The 24,466-nt window shown below is 35.8% G+C and overlaps 1 protein-coding gene across 1 annotated transcript in view; it reads right to left on the bottom strand.

Moving 5' to 3' along the window:
• NARS2 (asparaginyl-tRNA synthetase 2, mitochondrial) overlaps window positions 1–24,466 on the bottom strand; it is a 175,825-nt gene that overhangs the window by 17,103 nt on the left and 134,256 nt on the right. Inside the window, exon 12 of the mRNA XM_001377502.3 lies at window positions 1,928–2,025. Within this exon, the coding sequence (XP_001377539.1) occupies window positions 1,928–2,025 (98 nt within the window). The remainder of the gene's footprint in view (window positions 1–1,927; window positions 2,026–24,466) is intronic.

The following is a 24,466-nucleotide window of genomic DNA, read 5'->3' as shown; positions in this document are numbered from 1 at the left end:
ATCCATTTTTTTGACTGCTACCTCACATTGCTGACAGTATTGCTGCAGTATTTTAAAACTACCAAATCTTTTTTTCAGACAGACTAGAGTTTAACCATAACTCTACCTTAGTAGCTGTTAAGTTAATTTTTGAATCCCAGGGTTGATTAAAAGGTACTGATTTTAGTGGCAAAAGTACCACTTTAAAAGGTTATCTTTTCCAACAAAAATTAAAAACATACGAGGTTCCTTGAAAAGAATGGTTGATTTGGAGACAGTAGGTTCTCCTTAGTTATTCTCTCCTCTCTGGGTTATTGTGGGCATTGCCCTCTTCTGGTTCTTCTTCTAAATGTCTGGTATTCCTGTTTGGTACTTTTTGAAGGATCGTCATTCATGTTATACCCATTAACTATAGTTTCCTCCAAAGTAGAATTCTATTTTTTTAATGTAAGCCTACAATCTTCCCTTCAAAATTACTCATTCTCATTCTAATGTTTTGTTTTCAATCTTTTGTTTCATTGTTTTAATTTTTGTTTCCTTTGTAGTATGTAGTCATGGAGCCCTTGTGGAAAATCAATTGTTTCTTTTGAATCTGTTTACAAAAATTGTGGTGTTATATTTTTCCTTTTGAAGGACCTCTAAGTTTGTAGTATATTTTATAGGTATTTTCTTTGATTTATTCATCTTTCCAGTTTTGGTAGTGCAGGTTCAGTCTCTTACTGTGCTTTGGGGTGAGGTGGTTGGCTCTACTTGGTCTCACCCTGGTTCCCATGGATTCCTGAGCTGACTTCTCTCTCTTAGGTTTAGGTCTCATTGGATCTTTGAGCTTTAGAATGATGGGCTCTTCACAGTCCTTTTGGGTGTTTCAAGTTGGGACATTAAGGAATTCAAAGCCCATGGGTTGGAGCTGACTTAGTTGTCTGGTTTTGAGCATTATAGTACTACAGCACATACCACATTGTTTGTCACTGTGTTGCTATCTTGTCTGTCTGTCTAGAAAAATCATCATGATGTAACAGGAAGAATGATGAACTTGGAATACAAAGACTTTGGTTAGAGTTCCAGCCCTTAACCACTCCTCCCACCCCACCAGCCTGAAATGCTATTCTTCCTTAGTTAGCTACGCGTTTCCCTATTGCTTGCATTGGTCCTAATTACATACTTTATGGACAAGCAGAACAAATCTAATCCTGTTACATGACAAGTTTTAAATATTTTTTAAATATTTGAAGATAGCGATCATATGCTCCTACCCTCCCCCCCCCCAAGTCCTTTCTTTTCCAAGCTAAATATGCCCAATCTTTCAAACGGGTAGTAACAGACGGAGAGCTGATAAGAATAAGGAAACACTTATAGAATTATATATAGGATCAGCATACATAGGTTTAGAGTTGGAAAGAACCTTAGCAATCATTTAGTTTGACTCTCATTTCTCAGAGAAGGGAACTTAGACCCAGAGAGATATTTATTTTTAAGGTCACAATGTAAGCAAGCATCAGAGCCAAGACTCAAAGTCAGGTATTGTGACTCTAAACAAGAAGATTCCCTACTTTGTTGTGTCATGTGACACTTGCCATCATATTTCAATTCTTTCTTCATGTTGGTCCAGTGTTAAAGCAATTATAAGTGGGCTAAACAAGAAGGGTACAAGGAAGAAAAAACTGCAAAAGGTAGCAATGAAACACTTTTTTAACTGAAAAACTATTCAAGAATCGAGTATGATCTCTTAAGGCATGTATAGGAAACATGCAAATTATATTCAAATCATAGTCAAACACACTTATATTAAGAACCAGGTGTGGTCCTTGAGGAAAATGTTGATTAAAACCACTTCCCTGAAGGAATACATGACATAGCTAACACTAGCTAGCTTCTCTGCTAGACCCTGATTCTTAAGTTATATTTTCTGCTATTTCTGACAAGCCAAGATATAAAGGGTTTTACTTACCTTTCTAACCGCTGCTGCAGTAAATGGAACCTTTCCTCTCTCAGGCTTCCTCCAAAGAGTTCTCCAACTCCAGGCACTAGAAGATCAACAGCAGCAACCTGAAAAGTGAACAAAAGTCATTAATGATATCAAATGAATCACAAACTGTCATTCCTATTAGCCTGCAGGACTGTGATATAGGTCTACTTGATTGCCCACTGAATTTATTCACTCTCTCTGTGATCCTACAACTTTGGACAAGTAAGAAGTATTTAAACTCTTTCATTTTGAAGGCATTTAAAATTTTGCTATAGGGTCAGGAAGATATTTTGAACCTGACTTTAAAAGCACTTTCAAAGTTAAAGAACAACAAACAGTAAGCCCCGAGTCCACAAAACAATGAGTCTGATTACCATATTCTTTATCTTCATAAAGTCACAAAATGTCAGAGCTGGAGGAAACCTTAGAAATCAGCTAGATCAAAGTTCTCATTTTACAAATGAATTAAATGAAGCCCAGAAAAGGCTAGTAACAGCTGGGTTAGATTAGAGCAGTGAATGGAAAAAGCACCAGATTTAGTTAAGAGGATGTGGAATTGGATTTCAGATCTTACACCTATCTGAAGAGTCTTGTACAAGGGGCTTAGTCTTCTCAGTGCTTTGCTTTCTTCTCTGTATAATGAGGACACAGAGATGACATCTTCCAGCTCTAAGTATGTGACTCTGAAGGTCAGTGTACCTTTCTACGGTGCTCATCCCCCCACCGATTGCCAAATGCCACATACAGGACAGGCAAGGTAGGCTTGCTGAAGCAACAAGGACCCTGATAGAAAGGCAGGAAGGCAGCATGTGCCAGGCAAGTCAAATCAACATCAGCACTCCCTTGATCATCATATCTCTTCACTCTGATAGGTATAGCTCGGAACCCTGAGTCCAAGAACCTTGTCTCTCAAATCCAAGGCCTGCTTTCAACTCAGCATTCACAGCCACCACTGAAGGAAGAAATCATTGTAGAGAGGGGCCCCTCTTCCTCATTAGCACTCCTAACAATTGCTGACCAACTGCCACAATAGGCATAGGAGACTTGGGGGCAGATGCATCCCCCAGCCCACCAATTTTGTTTCCAGCCCAGACCTCATAGACATCATCCATGTGAAGTGGATATGAAGAGAAAGGTCCAGCCATTTCTACCAACTTCCAGCCAACTGCCATACAGAAGGCAGGCGGGTCAGTGTATGTGAGGTCAAGGCACCCTGAAGAAGAGATGAGAGGCAGTATATGCCAGATAAATCCAACTACCACTACCACCTGATGGAGTCAAGACTCTCAGCCCAAGAACCACAGGCATATCAAGGCTTCCATCACAGAGTCATTACCCTTGGAAGCAGCCTCTATAGAGATGTGGATTGGCAATCACTCCTGCAGATGTTACAGCCCCAACTACTGAAGACACACAAAAGGACAGTTCTTTTTACCAAAGTCCTTGGTACTTTCAAATGACTCAACATCAGAAACAAATATGATTTTAGGAGTGGAAATGACATTAAAGAAGAAACATTAAACACATTAAAGATGACATTATCATCTGCTTTGCCTCTACATCCTAAGGACCATAGGGCATTTTAACTTATCTTGCAGCAAAAACTTTGTATATGTATTGTTTTCTTCATTGGAATGTGAGTACCTTAAGAATAAGGATTACTTTACTTTTTTTTAATAAGTATTTTGAACCCGTAGCATAATTTTTACTTAATAAATACTTTATTTGTTCTTTTATCCATCCATCCATCCATACTCTTCAATATTATTACTTTACGATCTTGCCTCAATATATTTCATTTTTTGAGGTCTCCCACAGAAATAATATTGAAAAAAAGTTAAGCTTTGACTTAATTAAAAAGCTAGTGTCATAAATATCATACTTTATCCTAACTAATGTAGATAAAAGGTGATAATTATACCTGATATAGAGGAAGGAGGATAACAATAAGAGTTTGCATTTTCACTCAATTCCTTGCTACCTCCAAGCTAGGCTAGAAACAAATCTACAATAACCTAAGTAGGTGTTCTCAAATTTTCACTTCCAATTGAATCTTTTAAAAATAGTAACTGTAATGCTACTAAAAAGTTCTGTATAGAAGGCTTTAGCTACTTCAAGACTGGGAGAAGGAACTATAAAGAATGCCTATGATCTTCAGTATGGTTTAAGTAATTTAATCATGGATTTATTTGCCCATATATAGTAAAAAATAAAGCCACCAATTTAGGTCAAGAAAGTTGAAAAAGATTCTTCCAGATATAATTGTGTGGTGATGCAGATGATCTACAAATGAAGAGAACTGGAATCTGGCCAGGACATTGGGACTATATGATTCTATTCTCAAAAAGAAGCACAGTTACAGGAAGAATATGTTTTAATATAACTTCTTAGTTTCTAATTCTTTACCACCACAAAAAGAACTATGAATATGTGTTTGTTTATAAATAATGTGACCTGGTATATCTATATATATAGAACTTAACTTGGTAAACTGTGTAAGGTGTTAGTTTAAACCTATTTTCTGCTAGACTAAGTCCTGTTTTAATAAGAATATTTCGTCAAATACAAAGTCTTCATCTCAGTAGTTGGACTTATAAGTAATTATTAAAAATGTCGAACTGCAGCAATATAGGTTGCAATTATTGCAAGTTAAAACATACAAAATCACATTTAGTGAAAATTATAGAATGATACTGTGGATGAGAGTTACAGACTGCATTGCAAGGACTTGGTTTGCAGGAAAGTATTATGCAGGAAGAGAATAGAATGCTGCTGTCAATGGGGGATGGGCTAGAACCTCCAGCCAAGAAAAGCAGATCAGCAATTGGAGAGGGGGTTCTTCTCTCTTTTGAACCTGAAGGGAGAGGAGCATCTTGCTGAGCTCAACCTGTTGTGATCCCTCATCTATCTGAAGAAAATCAGATTAGCCATCCTTCCTCAGTAGAGGATAGAAACTTTTTCCCTTTGGGGAAGATAAGAGACTGTCCACCCAAGAAGATTTTCAATTGATCTCTTCAATAACTGTACATCCCTCTATATCAGGAAAATACAACAGCCTGACTCCATCATCTTACCAGGGACTCAGATCTCAAGACCTGAGTCTTCAACCCCTGAGGGAAATGTTGGATAAAATAGTAATTAGGGATTCCTAATTTTCCTCTACCTTAAACCTACCATTCCTAAATACCCAAGTCTTATTAATCCAGAAGAAACTCAACATCTTATTCATCTAATGTACTAAGGGGATCAGGATAACATCTATCAAGGGAAGAAACCAGAAACCAGAGACTGAAGGGGATTTCCTCCTTACCTTTCAGCTCTGGACCTTGATCAAATCTCTTACCTTCCCTTGTGTAGCTCTACCCAAGATAGGAAGTATTGTTTCCTTTTATCTGTCCTTTATCTCTCTTAGACCTTTCAAACTTTAGTTGCTGACTCCCACTAGTACAATGCCAAGTTGCATGTAATGGGAGTTAAAATTTAATTGATGAGAGTCTAGTGAGGGTTTTAACATGCAGCTGTGTCATTAGTCTGCAGAAACCTACCTTTGCATGTGGATGTGATATCCTATCATATTACCAAGTTGTGTTAATTAATTTTATTAAAAGATCCCTTAACAAAAAGGACAGCTTCAGTTGAAAACACTGCCAGTGCAAAATAGAAGAGACCTACTATTATTATTATATATATAAAATACATATATTATTATAAAAAAGTCAATGTAATTAAATAGCATTAATTGGTCACAGTAATTCTAAAATCACACAAGAGGCATTTTGATGCCTGAATATCCTGAATGGAATAAAATACAAAGAAGAACTTAAAAAAAAAAAGGTAAAACTGTATCTTGTGTGTGTGTGTGTGTGTGGTTTGCAAGCAACTACAAGGAAAAGAAGTGTTACAGTGACAGAAATGAAATATCTTTTAGCTGTATGGATTGAAGGCTGGAATAAAAAAACATTCCTAGTAGAAGAACAGTTATTTAGACAAAAGAATCAAGTTTACTTAAGGCAGTGAAAAGATATAAATGATATACATATATATAATATAAAATATAATATATACATATGAAAATATAAAAGAGGAAAATTTTGGTGTTAGATAGCTCTTTTGATCACTTTTTAAAAAAGAGTTCAATTGATAATGTTAAAATTACTGGAAAGGCAGCCAGTGTTGATGAGAAGAGGGCAGCTCAATATCCTGATGTTTTAAATAAAATAGCTAAAGAAAGTAGTTACACTGACCAACACATTTTTAATGCATATAGAGCAGGCTTATTCTGGAAGAAGATACCATCCAGAACTTTTTTAGAAAGGAAAGAGGCATGCTCTGTGGAAGAGAACATGTGGGGGGGAAAGTGTATTCTCATTGACTGGAAAATGGATGAATAAACTATGATATATGAATGTAAGGAATTTTTTGTAAACCCTTACCTTCTGCCTTAGAATCAATACTGTGTATTAGTTCCAAGGTAGAAGAACAGGAAGGGGTAGGCAATGGGGATTAAGTGACTTGCCCAAGGTCACACAGCTAGGAAGTAGTCCTGGCTCTCAATCCACTGAGCTGCTCAGCTGCCCCCTAGGAAATGTTATTAAGATAAATAAGAAAAATTCAGCAAAACATGGGAAGATCAACATGAATTTACATGGATTGAAACAGGCAGAACATAATAAAAACAGTTATAAAATGTAAATTAAATAACACTAAAAAAAGCCACATTCTCAGTTATTTCATGACTGTTTTTGGTTCCAAAGGAATACCATGAACATATTTCCTTTTGTAAGAGGGGTAAGGACAGGACAAGGGAAACCTTGTAGAGACAGAATGTTGTATATTTTTTAAAATTAATTTTTAAATAGCTTGTATTTATTTACTAAATATCAAGTTCAGTTTTTTTTGTTTTGTTTTGTTTTTACCTTCATTGTGCCTAACATTGAAAGTTTTTGTTTTCTCTCACTAACTTAGCCTCTGGCTTTAAGTTACCCTCCATTAAAACAACAACAACAACAACAACAAAACAACTAGATAGGAGGGGCTTATCTAAGAATGGCATTTCAAATCATTCTGGCAATGGGAGAATGGCTTTTTCTAAGTTTGAAAAAGCCTGAGCTCTCAGAGAATTTTACTGAGTTTGAACTGTTTAACACTTCAGAATGGGAGGGCTCTTCTTCATAGCATATTTTTTTCCTCAAGAAAATCAACACTAAGTTACTTTGATTAAATTATAGACTCAAATAGACAGCACTGAAAAACATTTGAGTAATTTTAAAACTCAGAAGGAAGATTCCCCTACATTCAAACCCACCCAGCCCATGTCTCAAGCTGATTTCCTCTTATCTCCTCTTGTTGGGCTTTTGGAAGCCCATGGCCTGACCCCACCCCCTACTTCTCCTTCTTTCTCATTTGTCCCCTCCCCCCACCTGGTCCCACCCCTTCCATCCCTGCCAGATTTCCCTTTGTCTTGACTCTTCCTCTTCTTCCCCTGTCCCAGCCCCTCTCTCTACCTGACCCACCCCCCTCCCCTGCTTCTCTTCCCAAATCCCACTCCCATGCTTCCCCCCTGCCTCCCCATCGCCAGACCAACCCCTCTCTCTTAGCCCACCTACTCCTCCCCTTTTCCTCACTTGCTCCACAGCAACCCAAACATACAGCCAAGAGACAGAAATGCAAATAATTCAGTTAGAGACCTATTCCCCTTCAAAGAAGTACCCACCTTCAATAAAGCTGGAGAGGTGGTGCCCTTAAGATACTATACTCCCTTCACCCCCCTAGATATTGAGAGAATGAATAAAGATCTTAAAACAATGATTAGCAAATTGTGCACTGAGACTCATTTAAAATGGGCTGAAATTTTCCCTCTGTCCCTATTTTATCTTAGAAGCAGGCCCAGGGGAGATCTACACATCTCACCATTTGAGATGCTTTTTGGACATCCCCCTATGCAGGCTAAGCCTTTCTCTCCCACATATACATCATTGCTAAGGGAGAAATTTCTATTGCCTCATAATATAGAACTTAAAAATCAAATTGTAAGAACTCCACGAATCTGGATCTGCTGAACAAGCAGATCCTATTTGCTCCATGACCTACACCCAGGAGACAAGGTATATATAAAGAACTTCTAGCACCTTGGGGCAACCCAGCCTGTTTGGGAAGGTTCATTTCAAATCCTGTTAACTACTCCAACAGCTATCAAAATTGGAGAAAAGGACTCTTGAATTCATTGTTCTCATGTAAATAGAGTACCTTTTACTGACACTGAGTGACTGTATCCTATCATGCTTATTGTATTTTCTGATTGCTTTAAAATTTAGTTTTATACTTTTAGTTCACATATTGATCTAATCTAATATATTCTGTTACATTGAATCATTTTAAGTTACTGTGTTTTGGCCATTAGCTATATGTGCTATTACATCGTCTTTATTTTTACCTCCCCCTATGACTGGACTGGAGAAAATACCATGGTAAAAATTCATAAACAAGTTGTGCAAACCCTTTTCAGTAGCAAAAGCATAGGTCCTTATGGATGCTGGGTTTGTCACCAGATCCATCAAGATCACATGTTGCCTAAATGGCCTTTTGTTCCTTTTTGCCTTTGTTAATTGTCACATAAATGATGATGGATGGACTCCATCAAACTGGTTACAACCTGTATACAACTTTTGGAGAATTTTATGACCTAAAAATTTAAACTGATTTTAAGGGGTCTTCATAAGTGATTTTTCAGGATATCTAGGAGCACTACTATCTCTGTTACAGACAAAAGAGTGGTTGCCATAAACTGTGACTGCAAAAATATGGGTTTAAGACATTGAATGGCCCAAACTGCAAAGATAAATTTTTAGTTGATTTTATATTAAACTTATATTAAACTTGATTTTATATTAAAAATAAAGTGGTTGCCATGGGAAAAATTCCCAAATATGAAATACCCAAGTCAGCTGGGTTTTATGGAGATTTTAATTAATACAAATGAAGGAATTAAGGGAAGGGAGAGAGACAGAGTAAAAGGAAAAGACTAGGGCCTAGGCCAATGGCCTAGGCCTTTCTCTTTAAGAGAGAACCCAAGTCAGTCTTTAATCATTCACCACAAGATCTTTCCAAGCAAAACTCTAGAGTTCAGAGACCTAGCAGCCTCCTCTGACCTCCTTTTAAAGAAAATTTTCTCCTATGTCACCTCCGCTAAATTTTCACATCTACCAATCACAGTAGACGTTTTCCAAAGGACTGACCATTCTTAATTCACATCTTGTTATCACCTTCTTTGGGTAGACTAAAACTTCTGAGTATTTCACACCTCTTTGATAAGGTTGTCCCTTGCAAGTTGCCTGACCTTTTAGTGATTAATTTGACCTTCATAGATACTTAGCACCTTTTTGTATTAGATCTAAAAATAGACCTAGCTTAAGGGCTTTTGGCCTCACTACAAATATGAGTTAAGTACCTTCATTGTTCACTAAGGAGTTTTACAACTTTATCTTCCCCTAAAGTATGCCTATGTATGGGTGGAGTAATTTTAAAGTTCCCAATACATTCCTGATCAAGTACCTTCATTGTTTAAAATGGGGAATAGCCTTAACCAAATGTTCTAAGGTAGAGTTTGAGAAATTTTAAGATTCACATCTCTGACTGATCATTTGTCTACCTTTGAGTTGTTTGTAACAAAATGTAAGGGTCCATTTATTAGTTGAAATGCAGTGCTATAGTACTATTGTATTCCCACCTTTGCATTTATTAAAAATTTAATGGATGGGACTTCAGAAGTGATTTTTACTATTAAATTCCTCATCTCCACATTGTAATGGATGGGACATATATAGACATGCATTTTATGGCTGTGACAAGCTCATACCAAAGGAGAGAGGGTTTTCCAAGGGGCTTGGTTACCTCATGATGGGTTATAATCTCATCCAGGAGGTGGGAAGGTTTTCCCAGGGGGCTGTGTAACCACTAGATGAGTTTTTAATATTCATAACTTTCTACCTTTATAACTTACTCTACCCTTCCACCAGAATGATCTAGATTTTGGTGACATTTTAGACCCAAAAGGTTTTCATCAGCAATACAGAAGATTTTTTTTTTTTTCTGGGCTTTCCTGCCAATTTTTTGAATGATGGCAGTAATAGACTTTGTTGAAAATGTCTCAGCCAAAGTTGAAAGATTGGTTAGATCTGGAGAACTTGTGACAAGTATCCATGGGCTTCAAAGGTTTTTTTGTTTGTTTGTTTGCTTGTTTTAATGTCACAGCAACTCATGTGAATCCTATTCGAGATAGAGGGTTTGTTTACTATTGTCATTAAATGGACTCTTGTGATTTGGGGGATTTTGGTATTTCTTTGAATGTACATTACCTGTTATACTACTTTTTTATAAAGTTGTTTTCTTAGTGAAAATCATTTGCACTCACATTGTAGATCATGGCCAAATTAAAAAGGAAATGGATTTCATTTTGGGGTGAGAAATCTTTGTATTGTGCCACTCCTTGGGCAAACACAGGGTGTCACTGACTGTGAACTATATGCTTTTGATTTTTTAAAAATTTTATCAGATTTTCCTGGTATGTGCAATAGAGTATTTGAATTTTTCCCTCTCTCATTGTTTATACTTGAAACACATGTTAATAGTATTAATTTTTTTTTATTTTGCACTCATGTAAGTTTATAATATCGATTAGCCCTAATATTAATGCATACCCAAAAGCTTTAGACTAGAAACCTGCCATTGATTGTTAAATATTATGGGACTTTGATTAATTGTTGTGTCTGATTCCAGAAGAAAGGACCACAAAAGAGCGATTATACAGTGCAAAGAAGCACAAGGTCAAGGAGTCCAACCAATCTCGATGGGATTGATGAGAATCTGCAACAAGATAGAGAACTTGTTTTTGGGGGTTGAGGAAAATGCTGTTTGACATCAGATACAGGATTTCCCTGTGTCAGACTCAGACAAAGTACCTCAGTTTGGTTGACTCCTCTATCCCTGAGAGCTAAGATAAAATCAGACCAGGGAATGATATTTCCCATTTGCTGCTAAAAATCTAGTCCCTTTTTCTGTCTCATAAGGGTGGCAATTTTCTGTAGTCCTAGATACTCATTGGGTAAGTGCATATTATTGCAGTGGTCCTATAGGCATGTGGGATATAAATCACTTTATTAGGTCCTGATTGTAATTTTTATATACTATTTAATTTTGTTTTTTTTCCATTTCATCTGTTTGGTTTTCTTTGTGTTTTTGACATCCTTTTTACAATTGATTCACATACCTCATAACTCAGTCATGTATCTCAGGATGATCCATGTGTTTGTCAATACCCTCCTCAGGGGAGATTGTATAATTGTCAATTCTAGTTTTATTAAAATTTTTCTTGTTTGATAGTAATTTTAGGATAAGAAATATGTTTCCTCCCTGAATCCAGAAAGTGAACTGTTTGGAGAAGGTCCCATGGAAATGCCTGCAGAAATCTCACACTGCACCAAAGGATCCAGAATAAACTTTGGGATATAGTGAAATTGAACTGTGGGGGTTGAAAGCATTTTGAATGCATACTCTTATGCCAAAGGAGACTGCCACCTAATTGGCTTTTTGTCAATGTAACTAGCAATCACTGGTTTTGTTCTCTTCTTTTTTATTTCCCTCTTATCCCCAAATTATTATAATTTCCCCTTAGATAGTACAATATTGTATGTACCTCTAGTTATAGATCTTTAGAGATATAAATTGGTTATGTGTACTAATTCCATGGGGAAACTAGGAATGTAATTTGGGAGATGTCTACATGCTTGTTTTTCATGGGAAATACAAGGGGGGATTGTGCAACTAGAATCTGCTACCATAAAAACTATGATTCCCAGTACCCCACTCTCCTCATATTATGTGCTGACGTAGGGAGGTTATAAATTTTATGCAGCCCCATATCTTGCTCTCTTGATCTTATTGATTTGGTAGAGGGGGAGTAAGGTAAGAGCCAGGAGACTTGCTCATGTGGTCTTAATTTTGTTAGATAATTAGGGTTTTTTTTTTACTTATATTTCCTTTTTATTCCTTCTACTTCAAGTGATTATTAATAAACTTTATAAAATATAATTCTTGGAATATTGGATACTAATTCAAATCCTGCACTTTGGCCTGCATTCAAACTCCATCAGTGCCGTATACATTCTAAAACACGTTCACTGTATTGGTTGCTTTTGCTTGTTTATTTATTAGTTACAAGAGGTAAGTGCAGAGGATTTTGGGAGAATATACTTGTAAATGGCTATGATGTGAAAAAAAATGTATTAAAAAACATTTTAAAATATTGTCATTAAATAAATTTAAGGAGAGTCATCCAGCAGTCTCTCTGAGGATTGGAAGTTTTTTCTCCATCTAAGTGTGGGGATCCAGTCGAATTATGAGGTGAGAGACACTATGTGTTCAAACCCACATACGCAGGCATCACACAGTGCTCTGACATAGTACTGTGGTTCATTTATTATATAGGGTTTCAAGTACATACTTCTTTGGCACACAGTCAATTTTCTACATATGATATTCTGCATTCTGATTGGATATTATCAAATCACTTAATCGACATATTTGTGATGTTACTACAACAAAGATCTGTTACTACAACAAAGATTCTGTGATCATTTACTACATTTCTACAATACTCATGTATATGATATGAATGTATATACATAACATAATGTATATGCAATGTATATGAATAACATGAATAAAGTTGTTTGTAGGTTAGTATCCCTTGACCTGCTGAGAGGATTATTTGCTTTTGATCAGCTTTCACTATCAATCACAATTGCTTAGGAGATGAAGAACAAAACATTTTCATATCTAAGTGCAAGTTAAAAGGTGACTTAAAGCAGATTGGATTTGGGGTTTTCCTCAATTTACAAGCTGTTTTTCTTGTGTTACTTTGAAGTGCCTAGCAATGCTGCCTGGTTTCTGTTCATCAACAAATTCATTGGCATATGATAACTGTAAGGAAAGATTTATTATAATGCTCAAGCATTTGGCCATTGTTTATTGTGGGGCCTTGGAGCGTTATCTGCTTGAGTGAGAGAAAGGAGGGGTAATGGAATAATCTAGGAGGATTAAAGTGGGATATATATATATATATATCCTATAAGTAATTGCTCTCATATTATTTCTCCTGTATCGGGGAGAGAATAATAATCATGATAAGTCCATTAGTTAGGAAAGTTGGAGAGAAGTCACAGAAGGTGGTCAATGGGGGGGGGGGGGGCTTTGGGGGGGGCCCTGCCTTGCAGTTCCTGTCTCCCAAACTGTGACCTTGTCAGCCAGTGGGGGGGGGTCTGTTGGCCTCACATACAAATTCAATTCTGAAATAATAAAGACACATCAGATTACAGGAACAAAGTTTAGGAGTTTAATAACTCCATAATTGGATGAATTCTTAAATTGATCTATAAACAAATTAATAAATGAATAAATATCTGCAAACATCAATGGATCTGTGATCTTTTTTATGTGGTCAATCTTCCAGTGATACAAACTGAAATCCATTCCTTTTACTCATCCTGTCATAAACTTTCTTTAAGTTTTGCCACAGGAATACACACAATTATTTGATAACATTTATTACAACTTAGTGTTTATAATGTGTTATATATAGCCTATTCATATCCACTATGCACCTATGATCCTTTGAGTGACCCTTGATTTCAATTTTTCAGATTTTTACAATTCTATGACTCACAATAACAGTAGAATGCATCCAGTGACACCAGAAGAATACTAGAATTAAAAAGATAAGCCTTTGTTTCAGTGAAAAGTTTGAGTCATTAAAAGAAATATGCAATTTTCCAAAGGCAAGTCAGCCTGCTCTCTCTTCCTTCTCCTGTTTAGCTCTGAGCTGAAGTCATTCTCCATTTGCAGTGTGCCCAAGAAATAAGTTTTTAAAAATTTTTTCATTTTAAAGAGAGCCAATGACATCATGGGCAAATAGATTAAACCAGGTTAAAAGTAACGAGCAGGCCTCAACCTGTCAGTACATATTTTGTACTTGCAAATTTGCCTACTCATTGTAACCCCTAAATCAATACTCAAGGCACCTTTAGAGCAATGCACAATTATATACAGAGCAGTGAAAAATCTGAGCTGCCGATACACATGTTTCCAGTAGAGATTGAATAAGGCAATGCTCTGTTTTCTTATTTCACCTCTTGTACTAAAAAGACATATTCTTGGGGCAGCTAGCATAGTGGATAAAACATCAGTTTGGGAATTGGAAGGACCCATGTTTAAATCCAGCCATAGATTCTTTCTAGCTGTGCAACTTTAGACAAGTCACTTAACCCCAATTGCCTAACTGTTACTACTACTCTTCTGCCTTAGAACTGATACTACTAAGACAGAAGATAAGGGTTTAAAAAAAAGTATTCTTTTTGTGTCTGTTCAGGGACACATTTTTGTACTTTTTGATGATAATCACACTGTTTAAAATGGACTCCACAAGTAATACTTTAGTGTTGTCTAATGTACTCTAGAAAAAGAAGGCTGTGATGTGTCTAACAGAGAATATATATGTTAAATAAGATTTGTTCAGGCAGGAGTTATAGTGCTGTTGGTTGTTAGCTGAATGTAATGAAAAAACAATATGATATATCCTGAAAATGGAAAAGTTAATTTGCTGCCCTGTACATGAGGCTGATCCAGAAAATGCTAAAGTAATTATGAACAGAAGTTCACAGGAACCTAATCCTGTCTTTTCCCTAGGAACAATGATTCAATATTTACTAATCTGGTGTTGGTGGCAATTTTATAGAACCTAACTACTACCACAAATGATGAGAAATGGCTGTATGTTTGCTAAGATAATTTTTTAGGGTCTCCTTATTATGGCAACTGATTTATGCCAGTATAAACTATAACTGATACATTCTTTTGTCTATCCATTTTCATTTTGGGGCTTCAGTGACTTATTTAAATAGGTGGGATTGGAATTGTTCTCACAGCACGATATCTATAATTTTAAAAAATCCTTTCTTCTAGCTTTGTATTAACTTTTTTTTTAATCCTTACTTTTTATCTTGGAATCAATACTGTGTATTGGTTCAAAGGCAGAAGACTGGTAAGAGCTAGGCAATGGGGGCTAAGTGACTTGCCCAGGGTCACACAGCTGGGAAGTATCTGAGGCCAGATTTGAACCTAGGACCTCCCGTCTCTAGTCCTGGCTCTCAATCTACTGAGCCACCTAATATTAACTTTTAACTTTGAGTTAATAGGTCAACTGATAGGAATAATTCCAATATTAGTAATAGGTTGTTTCTTGTTGGTTAAAATCTATTAAATTTCATTTTAAAAATTGACATAACTGGCACTTTTCATGTTCACTACATATTAATTCTTGTCTCAAAGAAAGCATACACATATATATATATATATATTTTTTTTTTTTTACTTCTATATACTTAAGCCTTTACTGCTGAACCATATTTTTTGACACAAATAGTTTCTAAATGTCAACTTAGCTTTTGCTTTGGTACTCTTGTCCATTGACCAATAAGAGGTCACACAACTAGATGATTCTGAGATGTCAAACCTGGTAACTGGGATGATGTTGGGGAGCTCAAAACAAGTGAGAAGTTTGGAGGAAATATGGGTTGATAAGAAAAGATAATTCTTTTGTCTTTTAGATATTTTTTTAGAGATGTTGAGTTTGAAAAGCTGCAGGAACATCCAGGTGTAGATGCCTAGCAGGCAGCTAGAATTCAAGAAGGAAATTGCAAAGCACTTTACAAATATTATTTCTTTTTATCGTCGCAACTTGAGAAAGTACCCCAATGAGGCTACTGATATGAATAAAATCCCCATATATGTGAAAATATTTATAGTAGCATTTCATGTGATAGCAAAGAATCAGATACAAAGTAGATGTCCACTGATTGGGGAATGGCTAAATGAATTGTGGTACATGAACGCAATGGAAAATTTCTGTGCTGTTAAGAGACAATGAATGGGATGTAGAGAATCATGGAAATATCTACATGAACTGATACAGAGTATAAAGAAGCAGAACCAAAAAACATTACATCCAGTGACTTCAACAATGCAAATGGCATGATTAACAAAAAAAAGGTGAACGTTTTAAAATTATAATAAACAAGCATGGATCAAAAAAGATATGAGAAGATGTTCCCATTCCATTGTACTTGCAGAGGTGGGAAGTTTAAAAATGTTGACCACTTTTCAAATGCTTTCAACATTTTGATCAGTTATATTGGTTTTCTTCTTTTTTGTCATTAAGAAATACTATTTGTTATGTGGAATGGATCACTAGGAAGGGTATGGGAATGGATGTTGCAGAAAACTATGGTGATGTTAAAAACCTCAAAAGATCAACAAAACATATTGTTAAAAGTTAATTGAATATAATAGATGAGGGAAAGAGAGAAACAAAAGATGACATTAAGGTTTTTAGCTGAAAAGGAGGGTGGAATAAGAATAAGAATAGAAGCATATGTTGCCCTGGTGGGGAAAAATCTAGCGAATCAAAAGCAGAACCTGAAGAAGAATGAAAGAATGACTGGTCTAGATGTCTTGTTAAAAAACAGAGGTTCTGAACGAAACCAGACAATCAGAGTAATCGGACACAAGGGAAAAGGTATTCCCAACATGAGAAATCTAAGGTTGGAATGAACTTCTAAAACCATGAATCAGGAATGGAGGTTGGAGAAGACTAAAAGTATAGAAGTCTAAAGAGAAAAGAAGGCCAAGGACAAAGCAGAATAGCAAGTTGTTTGGCTAATCAGTTAAAATCAACTTTGAAACACTGGCTCTGTTGCCTTTAGAAACACTTTAGAATGATCTACCTCCTTAGTTCAAGGTTGACTAAACCTGAGAGCCTTGAAAGTCATTACCTAATGCATTTCATGAATCCTGTGAAAATTCAAGATGAATGAGAGGGGTTGGGAAAATAAATACTTATATAATTCTATTATCATTTCTTTTGTCATAGAGAGGGAGAGACCCAGTAAGAGGTACAAGCTGCATTACTTCCAGCATACTGAAAAATATTTCACAAAATAGTCTTGGTGTAGTTATTTGGATCCTATGTTCATATTGATGTATCTGTTTCCGGTTTAGATACTTGGCTTACTAACATTTGTATTTAATCTCTTCCTGTTGGGATAGATTAGTCATAATTATAAGGAAAGAATATATCTTAGCTGTATCCCTTTCCTGATAATAGTGCACTTTTAGAGCAATAATAGAGACAATCCAAGGTGGCTAATGGAACCTCCCAGACAAACTGTCAAATGCTCAAGTGAATCTAAACAGGTTCTCAAAAATAAACAACCTCCCCCCAAAACAAACGCACTTGCTCAAATAAGAGTGACATAAGAGGAACTGACTGGAGATGCTGCCATGCTTGTGTTTTGGCAAGGGAGAAGAATGTTTGCTGGCATCTCTTCTTTTACTTTTAAATGACTGCTCTCTTGGCTGGAGCCACACAGCTGCAATGGCATGTTAGCTAGAAATAGCTTGCTTTGGTATCCAAGCATAACAATGCTGGTCTCTATTTATGATACCCTCCCCCTTCTGACTCCTACTCGTGAGGTTCTAGTCCCTGCCAGAGAATAAAGTGCAGACCTCAAGCCATGGAAGCACATAAAGTGCAAGTCAAGAGTAAAGCCTGAAGCATGTATCTTTTTCTGTGCTGGCTTCAAAGAGAATCGGAGAAAAAAGGATTCCTGCCAAGTCTCTTGACCCCACACAAGCTGTTTCAATACTCTTGATTACAGATAAAAAAAAAAAGACAACCAAAAAACCCAACTCTTTACCCATCTTCTTCCCCATAGGCTACCACCATTCACATCACCCATCCTGAATAAAAGATAAAAAAAAAACAACTGCTTTCCACTAATAATAATATGTTTGCAGTTTTTAGTCCTGTTGAGCCTTTGCTATGAAAAAATTCAACAATGACAATATTTTGCATTGGACAAAAATTAAGGGACAGAGAAGAGTAATGTATTTTAAATGGAAAAAGAAATAAGCTATAGGCAATGGCTAGTGTTGAATTTTGGCAAGGATACCAGGGTTAATTGCCTTCTTCTCTTGGGAAAAAAAACCCAGATTCTGAGAGGATTGTAATTGCTAGAATAGATTCATTTCCTCATCACCCTATGTCTTGCACTCAAATTCACCCTTCTCTTATAGCTGGCTGGTTCTACTCCAGGAGATCTCTAATTAAGAAGATCCAGAAGACATCACTTGGTTCAAGCCAATTGTTGCAGTAAAAATTAAAAGACTTAAAATAGAAAATTATTTTAAACTAATGACACTATGGTTCTTCTTTTCATGTAAGTTTGAAATCTAGATTCATATATTTATCTCTCTCTTTCACCCCCTAAATCCATCTATTAACAAACTTATTGATTCTTTTTCTAAAATATTTTTTGGGTTCATCCCGTGCCTCATTTAGTTATCACAATCTTAGTCTATAATCCCATTAACCCATGTCTAGTACATGGAACAGCCTATTAACTGATCAGTTTCTAGTCTAACTTGCTCTCAAATCTGGCTCACACCCCACTGCCAGATGAAACCACATTAGATAGCACCTTCATTGATGTCACATTTCTTCCCTTCATCTTTCTCTCGAGTTAAAAAAATAGCAATGGCTCTCTATTTTTTTTTATCCCATCACATTACACCATTATCTTAAAGCCAAAAGGGATATCAGTGAACTGACCAAGTCCAAATGCCTCACATTATACATGACAAAAATTAGGTCTAGATAAGAGCCTATGAAGTAGAAAAAAAATCATAACAAAATTCATTTGGAAAAACAAAAGGTCAAGAATATCAATGAAAAAATGTAAAGGAAGGTTTAGCAATACTAGATTTTGAACTTCATTAAAAAGTAGTAGTTATCAAAGCTATCTGGTAATGTTTAGGAAATAGAAAAGTAGATCAGGGGAACAATACAGACATACAACCAACAGTGTATCTGACAAAAGTAAAGATCCAAGTTTTTGGGATAAGAATTCACTACTTGGTAAAAATTGTTAGGAAAGGAAAGCATAGATTACTATCTTACAACATTTACCAAGATAAGATCAAAATGGAAATAGGATCTAAGCATAAAGGGAATATTATAAGCAAATTAGAAGAATGGGGAACATATGATAATTAATATAACAAAAATGATAATTAATATAATATAATAACATGATAACATGATATAAGATTTATGAATAGAAGAATTTTTGAATATGCAAGAGATAGAAATCATAGAGAGATATAAAATGGATCATTTTGAATGCATTAAATTGAAAAGTTTTTGTACAAACAAAACTAATTAGCCTAAATTAGAAGGAAAATAGTAAATTGGAAAAAAATTTTGTAGATAATTTCTTGGATAGAGGTCTCATATCTAAACTAGAGAGAGAACTTTATCAACTATAGAAGAATATGAGCCATTCCCCAGTCAATAAATGGTCAAAAGTTTCAGGAACAGATAATTTTTGGATGAAGAAGTCAAAGCTATACATATAACTATGAAAAAATGCTCTAAATCATTATGAATTAGAGAAATGCAAGTCAAAACAATTCTGGGAAGTCATATCATACCTATCAGTTTGGCTAAAATGATAAAAGGACAAAATGACAAATGTTAGAGTGGATATAGAAAAATGTGGACTCCAATACACTGCTGGTGGAACTGTGAACTGATCCAACCACTTTGGAGAGCAATATGGAATTGTGCTCAAACAATTATAAAAAATGTGTATACCTTTTGACCCAGCAATACCACTATTATATTTATTTTCTAAGGTGTTCATGGACAAAAGAAAAGAACTTCTATGTTTTAAAATATTTATAGCAGCTCTCTTTGTGATGGCAAAGAACTGGAAGTTGAAGGGCTGCCCATTCAACTGGGGAATGGCTAAACAAGTTGTAGCATATAATTGTGATGAAATACTACTGTGCTGTAAGCAATGACAAACAGGTTAGTTTTAGAAAAACATGGAAAGGCCTACATTAAATTATGAAGTGAAATGAGCAGAACCAATGGAATATTATATACAGCAACAGGAATGCTGTTTGAAGAATGACTTGTGTATGACCATCTTCAGGGAAAGAATTTATAAATAGAAAGAAGTAGGACCTGGTTTATATATGTATAAAGGTATATATATATACCCTTTTGTCAAATGATGCCTTCTCTGTTGGAGGAGGGGAAGGAGTGAGTTAACTGGATATTTTAATGTAACAAATAAATAAATTTAAATTAAAAAACAAAAAAGAGCCTATGTCAGCTATTGTGCCAATGCATGTAATAAAAAGACAAAAATGAAACAGTCTGCTCCCAGGAAGGTGACATTCTATTTGGGAAGCTCATAAGCAAATACAGAAATATATACAAAATATATAAGATGCAATTTGAGAGGAAGCATTAGAAGCTAGAAAGATCAGGAAAAGGTAGCCCAAGCTGAGTTTTGAAGGAAATCAAGGATTCTAAGGAGCAGAGGGAGAGGAGAGACTATGTTCTAGGCCAGAGGAGAACTTGTGCAAAGACATGTACACAGTCAGTGCAGAGCTGTGTATGAAGAACCACAAGAAGGCCAACTGATCCAGACTAAAGGGTGGCTGATAGATAATAATTATGTTAAGGAAAAAGAGGTTGGACCCAGGTTGTAGAAGGTTTTAAATGGCAAAAAGAAATTTGCATTTATTCCCAGAGGCTGTAGAGAACCACTAGAGTTTATTAAGTAGGAGAGTCATAAATGCTTTAAGAAAATTACTTTGGCAGCTAATGTGGGGGATGGACTGGAAGAGGGAGAGAGTTGAAGAAATGGGAAGTTATTACAATAGTTCAGTCAAGAGGTTTTGAATTAAGGTGGTATTTCTGCTAGTAAAGAGAAAGGTACTGACATCAGACATATTGTGGAGGGAGAATCAACACTTGACCATCAATTGATTCTGTGGGATAAGGGGGGAATGAAGAGCTGTGGATTACTCCAAGACCATAAAAATAAGTGACCTGTGGAATGAAGATGCTCTTGACAGAAAAAGGGAAGTCTGGAGAAAAAAAAATGAACTTAAGGGAAGGCTAATGAGTCTTGTTTTGGATCTGCTGAGTATGGGATACCTGTGAAATATCCAGTTGGACCTGTCCAACAGGTTGCTGCTCAAGGTAGTTGATTAATTCATCCTGAACATAAGGTACCTGGTAAACTGGTTCCATTTTACCCATTTAACTTTTTCTCCAACTGCCCATCTTAAGAATATGTAGGAAACCAGGGAGATCTGGGTTCAGATCAGGTCTCAGATACCTGCTGCCTATGTGACCTTAGGCAAGTCACTTAACCCCCATTGCCTGGTCTTTACCAATCTTTTGCCTTGGAACCAATACACAGTGTTGATTCCAAGATGGAAGGTATGAGCTTAAAAAAAAAAAAGAATATATATTCTGGCTAGTTTTTTGTACTAGCCACTGAACTTGTCATGTTCATTTTCATCTTTATGGCTCGTGCTTCCTAAAATACTTTACTTTCTCTACCTCCCAATCCTAAATCCACACAGATTTCAAAGTCCATTTTCTATTCCTTTTCTACCATGACACATTCTCCAACTTCTAAGGCCTAAAATGATTTTTCTCTAGTTTATCCTCTTAATAGAAGGTCATTTCATTTATGCATGCATGCATTAATTTGACAAGTATTTATTAATGTACATCAATTATGTGCCAGTCACTGAATCAATTTCTGTTCCAATAAGTACTCTGTTGAATCTATGTAAGCCTTGTCTTCCTGCTGAGATTTTAAGTCTTGGGGATAGGGGTTATTTCTTTTTGATACTTTTAGTTCCTTTGCTTATTTAATAAGCACATACTAATTGTTCAAAAAGTAATTACTAAGAACCTCCCAATTCCCTCTCTCAAAGTTTTTTTTCCTTTTTAAGTCATTTTTCAGTTGTGTTCAACTCTCCATGAACCCATTTAAGATTTTTTTTTTGGCAGAGATACTAGTGTGGTTTGTCATTTCCTTCTCCAGGTTATTTTAAAGTTGAAGAACTGGGGCAAACCAGATTAAGTGACTTGCCCAGAGTCACACAGTCAATAAATATCTGATGCCAAATTTTAACTTAGGGGGATGCATCATCCTGACTTTGGGCACAGTGATCTGGCCACTGTGTATAAATGGAGATTTTGAACCTTTGACTTAATTCCCCAGAAGTCCTTAGTATTTCCCCAAATTCCCTATAATCTCTTCTGTGTCTCCATGTTTGTGAGATCACATTATTGGTATTTAACTATAGGTAATGCCTCCTACTCTCTCTCTTTTGGGCATGATGCAGCAATCAGCAGTGATGGTGGTGAGTGGGGATGGCTGAAAATGGCTAACCAGCCATGGGCACATGGTTTTTATTTTGTATCCCCTTTATTCCTTGATTTCTAATGATCATTTAATAAACCTCATAAAGTATAATATTTTTATTATTAGAGATATAATTTTAGATTTTACAACTGGGTCACCTAACTGCTACCATTTTCCCAATATTCTCCCAATTTCATAAAATTTATCAGAAAATCTTAAAAATTATAGCTACAAGAAACTTTAGGGATCTGATGTGGCATGCTAGAGAGAATACTGGAACTATAGTCAGATAATCTTAGTTTTTCCATTTTCTGTGTGACTTTGAGCAAAACACTTATCCTTCTGGCCCTTAGTTTCTTCAACTATAGATAGAAGGAGATAGGCAACATGTTTTTTAAAAATTTTATAATCCTATGATTATGTAGCATTACCTAATCTTTTTTTATAGATGAATCAGGGCCAGTGAATGGAAATTACTTTCTCAAGGCAACAGAGTAGGGCTGGGAAGCAGGCCTTCTGATTCCAAGTCTAATGGTTATTTTCTGCTCTTTTTAATTTGCAGAGAACAAGAAACTTATGAGGTTGTTATGCCTAATTTTGACCAAATTGCCTTACCTAAATATGGAAATAAGGGCTAGACAGAGTCTAGAAAAACTAGTTGGGTAGTGTGGCCTCAGCAATTAGTATTACAAAGGTGTTAACTTTTCTTTGTTTCTAGTGTATCCTGCCAGGTTTTGTGAAACTGAATTGATACAGCTTAGAGAAATTAAGAAAGGTGTTTGGAAAAGTCTAGAAAGGGTAGTGTTAGTCATACTCATCAGTAACATTAATTTCCTGGATGGCTATTTACTCCTAAGATAGAAAAAAATGGTGATTCTTCTGTCTCCATTAGTATTCCTATTTATCTGAAGCTATTACTGCTTTTAGAGTTGATATAATAGAAACCAGTGGGATAGCCATTCCCAAAGTAACTCACCTAGCTACTCTGGTCAAAAGTCCATTATCTGGCTGACCTTCTAATCAATAAATTGATACTTAGTAACCATTTTCTATGTTCTCAATGTTTTTCTGGTCCTCTTGTCCTCCTGCTCTGATTTCCAGGGTTGTTGTGACAACAGATAACAGAAGTCCATACTAGGACCAAGAAAACCACTTAATCACACATAGTTATAAATGAATATCTTAGATATACCACTTAACTTCCCAAGTTAGGTATCGGGGGAAATGACATTTTGTGCATTTAGCTTATTAAATTCATCTGACTAAAATATGTCACTTTAACTTAATTGTTCATTGAGTATCTACTGTATGCAAAATCTTAGCCTTGGTGCTAGGAATATAAAAATAATTACAATATAGATTCTGCTCTGCAGGGAGCTCAGAAGCTAATGATTATATATATATGTTTGTACATAGATATATAAATATATTTTTATGTATATATGTATATATACACACATAAATACATACATACACACCCATACATACATATATAAAGAAAAATGTGCTAATTGCAAGAAAGGTCAAGCCAGAGGGCTGATATAACTGAAGAAGAAAAGATCACTTTAATTTTAGCATGAGGATGAGAGTCATAGAAGGTTTTATGAAAGATGGATGAGGTATCTTAGTTGAAATTTGAAGGAAGGGACTTCAAAGGAGAGACTGGGGAAGAGGACTGATATGGGGAATCCATTTAAGCACAGAGGATGGAATAAATAATGGAATAATTATGAAAATGTCCAGAAAGAGGGCATGTGATGAAAACTGGTTCAATGACAAGAACGGCAAAGGTTGAAAAGGGGAGCAATATGTGATAAGGTTGGAAAGCTAGGATAGTAGGATTCAAGAGCCATTTATGCTGTTATTTGGTATTTCCCATGTTTATTCTTGTGCTGCACACAAATGAGCAGAGCTTTAGGATATAGAGAAAGATGTTATCCTTAAGAAACAATGACTATGACTATAAAAGCAGGTCAGATACTATACTATTTTCTTTAACCTATAATCACATTTATTGAATGAGGATTATTCAGAATAAGATAGATTAGACATTTACCAGGATGCTTCCCTTCCTTTCCCTGGGGAGGCCACCTAAGAAATACACCTGTCTTAAACTTTTTTTATACCGAACCACACCCATTACAGAAACTCCTTTGGCCTCACCCATGAA

Source organism: Monodelphis domestica, chromosome 4 (genome assembly GCF_027887165.1).
Source record: "Monodelphis domestica isolate mMonDom1 chromosome 4, mMonDom1.pri, whole genome shotgun sequence".
In the NCBI taxonomy this organism is placed as follows: domain Eukaryota; kingdom Metazoa; phylum Chordata; class Mammalia; order Didelphimorphia; family Didelphidae; genus Monodelphis; species Monodelphis domestica.
This window is presented reverse-complemented; position numbering and strand designations above follow the sequence as displayed.